Source organism: Homalodisca vitripennis, chromosome 2, assembly GCF_021130785.1.
Source record: "Homalodisca vitripennis isolate AUS2020 chromosome 2, UT_GWSS_2.1, whole genome shotgun sequence".
NCBI lineage: Eukaryota > Metazoa > Arthropoda > Insecta > Hemiptera > Cicadellidae > Homalodisca > Homalodisca vitripennis.
In genome coordinates this window covers 46,254,964-46,265,650 of record NC_060208.1, presented here as the reverse complement: position 1 = coordinate 46,265,650, position 10,687 = coordinate 46,254,964, and the positions used below count along the sequence as shown (strand labels likewise).

Here is a 10,687-nt window from a genome sequence, read left to right as displayed (position 1 = left end):
TCGATCAGGAACAGCTCGAGTGACAAGTCCCGTTGTATTTGGTTGTAAACATATTTTATTCATCATTATTGTCACTAATTATTTCCTCTTCTTCCCCTCCATCTTCTTCTCTCTCTCTATTTTCTTCTTCTTCCTCAACTTCTTGAGTAGACGTAAATTGTAGTCTACTAACAGCGATACATCAGTTGTTTCGTCGTTCATGTAAAAACCTTCTGTTGGAGATTCAACATTTGAACACGATTGGCCTTGACAAGTGGTGCACGCTAGTGAACAAAATAATTCTACTTTTTTGCAGCCGCATCCTAAGTTACACCCCTTTTTGCAGTTGCAAAAAACAGAATTAAGGAGGTTTTCTGGTGCAGGTTAAAGAAGTGTGTGGGTTGGTTCCAATGCATTATTGACATCCTTCCAACCCCATTGTTCTGGGTCTAGTTGATTACCAAGCCACACCTGAACCTAGTAATATACAGGATAAAACTGTTGGTGAGCGGAAGCTGCGATTGGAGGAAGGCAAACCAATTGCACACGTTTTTTATTACGTGTTTTGCAAAAGATAAGTAACGTAATTTGTCTATCAAAGTAATTTGTTTGGAGCTCCATATACAGACAGAAGAAAGCGAATTTCTGGTGAAGAGTTGATATCTTAGAAAGCTTGTGCACAATTAATAAAAAAATTGTTCTTTTACCCCTTCGAAACATTGCCGATGTTTTATCACAGCCAGTCATAGCATGTAAAAACTGTATATGATTGAACCGATTGATTATCTTCCCGAATAATTGCTGCCGCAGTTGATATGGCCTTCATTGATCTTTGCCTTTAGGTTTTTTCAATCTAAGCTTGATTGATAATATCATGATAATTAACAAGAAAACATACAACGTAATTGTCCTAGTTTCTGGGTAATAATGACTCTATTACTATAATTTAACTTCAGTCGTAATTTAATTTTTCTGTTATCAACACTTTACAAATATTTTCTAATTCTTCTAACGTAAACTGGCAGTCATCACTACTTTCAATATATAAAAATATTTTACCCCATAGCGAGATACAATGCTTCATCTTGAGGACGGCCGACTTAGCCTCCAGTGGTCGTTTTTAAAAATGATACAAAGCAATCATTATGGTACTTAGTTTCAGCAGTAACTAAATCATGTTCAAACTCAATGCGAGCAACAATAGTTTTTGCTGTGTCAACAGAACGAGACTGAGCTGCTTTCATAACTGAGTCTTTAAATGAAAGAGTTCTAACGTTACAAATTTTACGACAAGAGATCTGTGCTTGTTTCTTTTTGTATTCCTCACTCAACTCGTCGCCGCAAAATAAACAAAAATTTTTAAAAGAAAAATATGACTCACATGTGCTCTAGTACGAGGAGGACTTTTTGAGAGGTACTAGCTGATTCCTCTTCATGTTGCCGTTTTGCTGCTGAAATTGTACTCTTTCTATTGTATTGTTTGCGACACTGCACATGATTTGTCGCTGAATTTACATTCTTCAAGTAATCAGTAAATTGATTTCCCCCTTGAATACTCACGTTAAGTAACGTCTTCATGCCGCGATCAACAATAACACATTCGCTTGAAGATAAAAGTTTAGTGCAAATAAAACACTCTTGCGACAAATTTGAGTGAATACAGCACAAACTTTAACAGGGAATATTTGAAATATCTACGTGTTTTCACTATGAAGGAATTTTCAAGACTAATGGTGATTTAGGTGCGACCTCAAGAAAAGCAAGTGGACGGAACGGTCACTCGAACATTGGAATGACAGGAAGATGTTGTTCAAAGAGCACATGGTCCCTTAAAATTAGGGACTCCGTTTTTTTAATATCATATTCTCAGAATTATCGGTCCATATGAATGTATTAACCACGCAGACTTTTAGTTTTACTTATATTACACGCCCAATAATATCATAGGCAGCTTAGTCGTGCTTATTATGGACAATACAGCGTAAGAAAGTTTGTAATTGTTTTTTCTCAAAATGGTAGGTGTTATGATAAAAAGCATAAGAAGCATTTTTGTAGATAATTGCATGATCTGCAATTTATATTTGAAATGTTTTATCTTAAAACTAACAGTTTCGCTGAAAAAATTCAAAAAACCTGTTTTTGTGAAATTTGACTTTTAATAAAACTTTTTGCAGACATGGGATCGATGGGGACTTTTCACAATTTCATAACAATGGTATCCCTAACATCTATGCAAATTTTCAGCTTTCTGGGAATTAATGCAAAGTTACCTCTGTTTTTTTGGCTAAATTGACCAGACTAATATGCTATTGCCAGTTCTAGCCCACTTATGGGGAAACTAGTAAATTAACGAAAAATCCTGTCCAAATTGCCATGCTGTATAAATTCTTGACCAAATATCTCAGCTGTCTGCTTCTAAGCTGTTTTATTGCAAAATCTTGGTAAATCGATGCAAAATCTGTTGGGAATCAATTTTAAAAAACTGTTCGAAAAAGTACTAAAAATTCTCTTAAAAACAATGAAAAATCTGGATTATACAAAAAATTGATGGTAAGACACTCTTTGTCTTTTATTACCTTTTGCCGATAGCGATTAATTAAATGTATGTTATCTCTTTTATTCATTTCTATAATCGTTTTACCATTCAAAACATTCAAAAATCTGTTAGACAAATGCACTTTAAAATCTTCTAATTTTGCTATAATTGTCATTCCAAATGTTTCCTTTATTTTTTCTAAATTCAAAACTATATTTCTTTTTTCTCTTAAATCCATTGATTTCTTATATTTTTTAAATGCAAATTCCCCAATATCGTTCAACTCCTTCAAGGACTCTTAGTAACAAAAATTGTTATTTAAAAAACTGGTTTTTTTATTTGCTACAAACAGATGGCATTAATGCGTAATGGTGTTTAATAACAACTTTTTTTTAAATATTCATAATTATTTTGATCAGCGTTGATTTTCTATATTGTGATTATAGAATATTGATCTTAATATACAACTATTTGGGGTATTATGTGTATGACTACAAGGATTATTCTGGAAGATACAAACATTTTTCAATTGCTACCGACTATATTTTTGAGTTTCTAGAAAGTATTATAGAAAACAACATGAATGTATTGAATTATTTTTGTAACTAAAATATGTTTATACTAAATACACGTAAAAACTTTTAGTAATAAATGACTAACAAAAAATCAATTGTCCATTTTGCGATAAAGAAATTTTTAAGAAACATTACGTTCGACAATACAACTCTAAGGAACATTTGGAAAATAAAGTAAATACATATATTGAATTTACTCATTTAAGGGATTAGGCGGAAGATAATCAAATGATGGATTTCTTGACGTATGAACGTTTTTGATTCCCCTCCCCCAAAATAGACGTAACATTTTTAAAATAGGATCTATTTAATCATAGGATCATAAATTTAGATCTGAGAACAATTGTACATATTATATACATTCACTTAAATTTGAAGTTATTTGACTATATTACATCTTTATGTGAACGCAAATGGAGAGTTTAGCTCCAGTTCACCTTTCTCTTAATGCAGCGCCTGAAATCTGCCGCTGTCACAGACTTGACTCCTGGAATCTGGAGTCATGTTCGACTGAAGAGATACAATAAAGTCAGCGACGAAGAAGTTCCAAACGAACTCTGCTCGAATGAACTCTCTGATGAGGTATTATCATTGTTCTATAAAGTGCATGTCGTGTATAAAACTCGGTTGCTCCATTGTGCCTAAAACATCATAGTGTACTCAATTGTGCAGTATAATTGGCTTGTTGTTGGTTACAGTATGATAAGAACTCTTTATAGCTCAGATTAATACAGACAGTTACTATGTTCTAGGTAAGAACAACTGTTTTTCGAGGGTTTCATGATTTTATTATGATAGTTCAAAACAGTTTTATTGATAATTTATTTTAACAATTTAAAGGGAAGTTGGCACAGGTTGATCACATTACTGTTTTATGCTGGTCACTCTGTACTGTACTATATAATTGGTTTTGGGGAGGGGAAATACGTTGGAAATTATATATCAATTCAATTTAAATTTAAATAATATTGGCACATGAGTGATAAGATATTAAAATACAAATAATAATGTTGATCACTAGATTATTTAACTAAATTAAATAATCGATTAAATTAGAGATAATTAATCGATCTTGTAAGACAATTGAACAATTGATTTATATTAAATTTAGGGATAATAAAATAGAATAAGAAATCGCTCCTTCTCATAAAACTTCACAAACTTACATATACAGTAATTATAACTTATCTCGTACTAAATTAACTCACATACATATGACGCCACTCTATTGCGCACCGAATAGTGTAACGCTCTTCGCGTTATATAAATATTTTAAATAAAATCTCTCCATTTTACAGTCTGATGTATAATTATTGTCGATTTGTCAATACCTGTTAAGTGTTTTGTGTTTAATTCATAAACTAGTTTTAAGGTTTGTCACTCTTTTTGCTTTAAATTAATCATTTTTTTTAGAAATTATTGTTTGTCATGAAAATGTGTCACTCTTCACCCAAAACACTGATTTACTTTTTGAGACAATATATTGCAGTGAAGTAATTGTGCTACTCTTCATGCAGAACCTTTATTTATTAATTTTTAATAAAATATTGTATTTAAGAGTCATCATAGGATAATAAAACGTTTGTTAGACTTCTAAATTGTTTATTATACTACAGGGTGCGGAAAAATAACCTACCTATTTTCATTGCTTTATTGTGAGTAGAGGGAGGCACTCAGAATGGCGGGGATAGCCGCACTCGACGCAGGAGAGGGGGAAGTTTAAGTGACGCTCCGCGCGTAGGCACCAGTCGTCAGTCGCCACCATGGTGTGGACGAGTGCACAGAGAGCTTTTGCGGTCGAAGCGTTCATTCGTAGCCATGAATCAGTTATCATGGCTCAACGCGAATTCCGAACGCGGATTCAAATTCCTCGTCGTGATTCAGTACTGGACCGCAAGTCTATTGTGCTGTGGGTGAAAAACGTTAGAGAAACTGGTTCTGTTGTGAAAAAACGAGGTAGAAGACCTCGTAGTGCACGTACACCAGAAAACATTAATGCGGTTAGGCAATCAGTTTTGCAGTCTCCTCAACGATCAGCTCGCAAACATGCAGCCGCCCTTCGAATGTCCGACCGTAGTGTTCGTCGAATCCTACACATGGATCTTCATTTCCATCCTTACAAGATGGTTGTTGTCCAAGAGCTGTCTCAACGTGATTGGCAGAGTCGTATGAAAGCGTGTCAAATAATCTTGGAAAGTCTCCCACCAGACGCTGTTGTTTTTTTCAGTGACGAAGCGCATTTCCATCTGTCTGGAAGTGTGAATAAACAGAATTTTCGCTATTGGAGTGAAAACAACCCGAAGGAAATCCATGAGAGGCCTCTTCATAGTGAACGTGTGACTGTTTGGTGCGCGTTATCACGATGTGGAATCATTGGCCCTCATATTTTTGAAGAGGATGGCAGTGTTGTTACTGTGAACTCAAACAGGTATGCCAACATGCTAGCAGAATTTTTTGAACCTGCCCTACAACAGAGGACTTTCGAGAATGTGTGGTTCCAGCAGGACGGTGCCACAGCACATACTGCCCGAATAGCAATAAACATTTTGAGGCAAATGTTTCCTGGCCAATTGATTTCTCGGGGAGGAGACATTGTGTGGCCAGCGCGATCACCCGATTTAACCCCATGTGACTTTTTTCTGTGAGGTTACTTTAAGGCCGAGGTGTTCAAACATCGCCCCAGAAACCTGCAAGATCTGAAGCAAGCTATACGGGAGGAAGTTCTGCGTATACCTCAAGCCATGCTCGAGAGAGTCCACGAGTTTCAGAATTCGCTTGCAACAGTGTATTGATAACCACGGCCACCACTTATCTGATATTCTTCTTAAAAGAAAGTAGACAAAAATTTCCCATGTCATAGACTAAGTTAAAATGAATAAATTTGTTTTTTGGAAAATACTGTGGTTTTTATTAGCATTTAAAAATATGGAGGTTATTTTGCCGCACCCTGTACAACAATCTGACAACGTACACTGAAATTCTGAGAGACCACTATCTGCTCATGCAATTCAATACACCTAAACTACGTACGAGACGCTTTTGATACAACTTTGCATACACATTCTAGACAAAGTCTACTATACTATAAATACAACTCTCATTTTAGACCATATTTTCGGAACTATATCGAGTTTACAGACAAAGAACTGAAACTGTGTTATGGGTTGTTCCGAACCTCAAAAATGTACGAGCCGAGTTTAATAAAACTTTGCACATACATTCTAGACATAATCTACTATACTTTAGCAGTGCCCGCATTCTTAGGTCACGCTTATTTTCGGAGCTATATCGATTTTACAGGTCAAATGAGGGTGCTAGAATCAAAACTTGTCAAGTCCATTATGGGTAAATGTTCAAAAATCCAAAAAAAAAACTGTTTGGGATATTTTCTCTTTTGCAACATAGTTTTTATGGAAATTAATGTGTTAAAGGATGAAAGTAATGTATAATAAGATCCATTTCAAGCCTAAAAGGTTAAATAAAAGGACTTTATAGCATACAATAGTTTGGACATGGCACGTTTTGTTACAAACTGTTGGACATAACTTGTTTTGTTTCTTACCTTCAAGGACATGGCTAGTTTTGTTGCTGAGAAAGAGAGAAACAATTGGTTTTATTGCTAGTAATAATAATGAAACGTTTACAGGTTTGAGAAAAAACACACTTTTATTGTTACAAAACTGTACAGTGTTACAAAATCTAAACTAATTGTTTTGCTAAAGTAATAAAATTTATTTAAAGGCTAAATAAAAGGCTTAATTAGGCTTGAAAATGAAACTATACCGTAGCTTCCTCAATAAACTCTCTTGGTTCACACCAATCTTCATCATTGCCATTATTATTATTCACAACATGATCAGCTGATGTCAAAACTTGTTTACAGTATAATAGTGAAGGTTCATTTTGCCTATCTTCACCGAAATGTTTTTTTTTCAATAAATTATCCACATCATTGAATTTTTCGGGTTTCACTTTGACATTGTAAGAAACAAACACTTTAGACATAAAATTAATGAACTTCCCTTTCTTACAAACACCCTTGTATTTACCAAACTCGCTCCTATAATGCTCTTTGCCTCTAACAACGACACCACTATTAATCTTTTAATAAAAAATCCTTTTCGATTTATTAAATTGGAAATGCCAATTTGTTGTGCGCTTAAGCAAGTCATCCTTGCTAAGCTTTCAATCAAAAATTTCACTGTCCTTACCATGTTCGATTGTGGTTCCATGATCTTTAAAAACTTGCAAATAATCCTCTGGAAGAACGATCGTATCTTTCTTCCTCAACACCTTCTCTATCCGTCCAAAAACACGATCTGGAGGAATATATGAATGCCCGACTACTAGGAAAATCATCTGCACTTTATTAACATGATTTGGAGCATCATGTGCAAGCCAATAGGATAACATTGCTACCACTGAAGTGTTCTTATTTTGGCCACCAGACCCATCTGATACCAGCCTTACCTCTTCATGATCGTTTGTAAATTCTGTATGATAAAGACGGTGATAAATTGCGGATGCAATTTCATTCGAGCCTTTAGCTGATTCATTTTCTTTCCAAACATAAAGAAAAACATTTTCTTTTGACTGAGAATCTTTTGAGCATCCTTTACGCATAGTAAAATTGTAATAATATAACTGGCGGAAATAGTATGCTGCCTGGTCAGGAACCTTGGGTAAGACAAGAGTTTTTTGGCAATCATATGAGAAAATAACAACTCCATCATCACAGACTTTGACCATGTCATAAAATGAAAATAAAAAAGTTTATTTATAAAATAAAACTGCAAAAGTACGTCTTTATACGACACTATTGTAGCATTGTAGGTCACAAAAATAAAGACTTGGTTACAGAATGTGTCATACCTTTCTCGTTTCCTTTTGTTTGCTTTCCATTCTTCTTCATTTCTAATTCTCTTTCGACCTCTTCCTGGAGTAGCTTGTAATTTTGTACCATTCATTATAATGTTTAAAACTTTCACCTAGAAGTTTTAAACTAATATAATGCTCCTAGCAAGGTAATTAAAACAAGAATAACAGTGTGTATGTTAGATTTAGAACCTACTACAAATACATCTCATTCCGAAGAACAACAATAAAATGCTATTGCCAGCTGTTAGTATTTTTTTTCAATTTCCACCATGTAGTTTCCATAGTAATTAAAAACTCGGAAACTGTTCCAAATTAAAAGGTAAAGAAAAGAAAAAGAGTAGTAATGTTAAAATGGTCAGTTATGATTCTGTCAACTTAATCGGCCATTCGTTTCTAAGGGACTTGGCGAGTTTTGTTACCAAGTGGACAAGACCAGTTATGTTTCTAACCCTGCTATTTAACTATATATTTAAACAGGTTTTGGAAAGTTTTGATTCACACTATCTAAACATCTGAATAGAGACATGCATAGATATTAAGACCACACTCCTAACTCAATTTCTAAAAAAAATTTACATGGTGAGTTATGATTCTAGCCCCCTCAAATACTGAAACTATAGTTTATTGATCGTTCCGTACCTCAAAAACGTAAGAACCGATTTTGATTAACACAACCTTCATTACCATAACTCAGTTTGTTAATTAAAAAATATTGTCGTTGGATTTCAAACAAACAAATTTCTCAAAGTTGTGAAAGCAACATACGCAGATGTACATTGAGACAAGATTGCCAAAGGTTACTGGACAAAATATCTCAAAATATTATTGAGAAAAGCCCTCTAAAATACAATGCTCTTCAAGCTTTGTTAGCTTTAGCTTGGTTAATTAATTATTAAAAAACAAGACCAGAGAAAACTTGAATAATTAATATGCTCTTAAAAGCGTTTTAAACAAAATAATTTTAGACAGTATTACCGAAAAACAATAGTACAAAGAAACTAAACCATGAACAACACAATGATGTGTTTGTTATTACTGAATTTACTTGAAATAACGCAACAACATGCTTAAAAATACATCTTACTTATAGTAAGTACTTAGATGAAAACTGAACCTCTAAAAAAATATTGGACGGCTTTTATTCTTCGTTAGTACTTGGACAAAAGTTTCTGTGGTAATTTATTAAACAAGCTCTTATTTATCATATGGAAATGAAAGTGAAGAAATCAGGTTTTAAATAAAGATCTTGTAACAAATTTACCTGAAAAAAGCCTTATTGCCCAAAGGAGAGGTGATAATGCCAAAATATTGTTATGGAGTTCTAAAACATCCTATTTGCCAAAAAACATTGTCTTGTATTAAAGGTACAAGGAAGAAATTTTAATAATATTTGGATGAATAAAAAATGTATAGGTTAAACACTATTAAAAAAATTGATTCGGTAACTTAATGTGGAAATAACGCGTAAGCTAATAAAAATGAAAGGAGTTAAACATAAGGGTTCAATTAAAGGAAAAACTGTATTCTCTTGCAACGTACAGTTCAAAATATCGTTCTTAATTACACATTTTTTCCTAATATTTAAGTATAATTTTGGATTTATGTAATGTTCTAAATTTTATTTTTTAAGGTAGTTCTTATTAAACTGGAAGTATTTTTGTTTTATATTATTATTCTTGTATTATTTTTTACGAATAAAATATGCTACCTCGAAAAAAATTAAATAATCAAGGAGATTTGTGGTTAGCTATCGGAATAGTGGAGGCTGATTGTCAAACAAATACAATTTTTTATTTATCCTTACAAAGTGGTCAAAACTACGTGTTTATTACAAGGCGAGAGTCAGGGTAAATTTATGTATCCTACTGATGGAATTTGGAGAAATCAAATGTAGTATTTTTTATTATTAAACTCTAAAGCGAATAGATTTTATCCATTGAACAAATGTGTTAAGGAATTTTTTTACACATTAGCCTTTAAAACTATTAAAGCAGCTCAAATTTGAAATGTGACTACATGGAGACATATTATTTCTTACGATTGTGCAAGAAGGAATGTTTTAAAACACGAAAAGTACTACTCCTTACATAACGTTGCACTTCAAAGTAATACTCGTTTTCTAAATGACCATTTGTGCGTATATAACTAATAAATAATTTCATACTGTTTCAAAATACAAAAGCTTTCGAATTAAAATATATAAACGCATGCTAGCAATTAAATAGTATTCATAACAGCATTCGAATCTTTCACTAGTCAACTTTTTATTCTTTTAAAATTTCTAGATATATTTCAGAGGACTACTAATATATTAAATATAATTACTTCATGCCCAAATTTTTTCGTGTTGTACTACAAATAACAATAATGTCATTCAAATTCAAACCATTTACTGTATGGGACACTCATGAATCAACGATCCATTTTTTCACTTCATAACTAAACTTTGAGGAAAAGCGCAGTATGCCTGTAACCATTGCAAATATTATGTAAATAACAACACAAAGGAATAGATCATAAAGTGTAATATTCGAAGTTGGAAAAACAATCTAGGAGACAGCATTTATTTTTGGTTATACCTTTAATAAATCTATTTTATTCGTTTCTCTTTCTGTGAAATGGCCTACTATAGTTTGAATAAACACTAAGGTTTAGCGTTTTTTTTTACACTTTCTCTATGTATTGATTAAAGCATTACTGTATACCCAAGTTATCAGCT

At 33.0% G+C, this 10,687-nt stretch overlaps 1 protein-coding gene across 1 annotated transcript; it reads left to right on the top strand.

The window, feature by feature from the left end:
- Positions 1-4,853: 4,853 nt before the first annotated feature.
- Positions 4,854-5,735, top strand: LOC124355615. Its single transcript, XM_046806776.1, has one exon. The coding sequence runs from the start codon at positions 4,854-4,856 to the stop codon at positions 5,733-5,735; it is 882 nt and encodes a 293-aa protein (XP_046662732.1).
- The last annotated feature ends 4,952 nt before the right edge of the window (positions 5,736-10,687 follow it).

What these genes read in the sequence shown, in the direction of transcription:
- LOC124355615 (XM_046806776.1), top strand. Translation starts at nt 4,854, where the DNA reads ATGGTGTGGACGAGTGCACAGAGAGCTTTTGCGGTCGAAGCGTTCATT.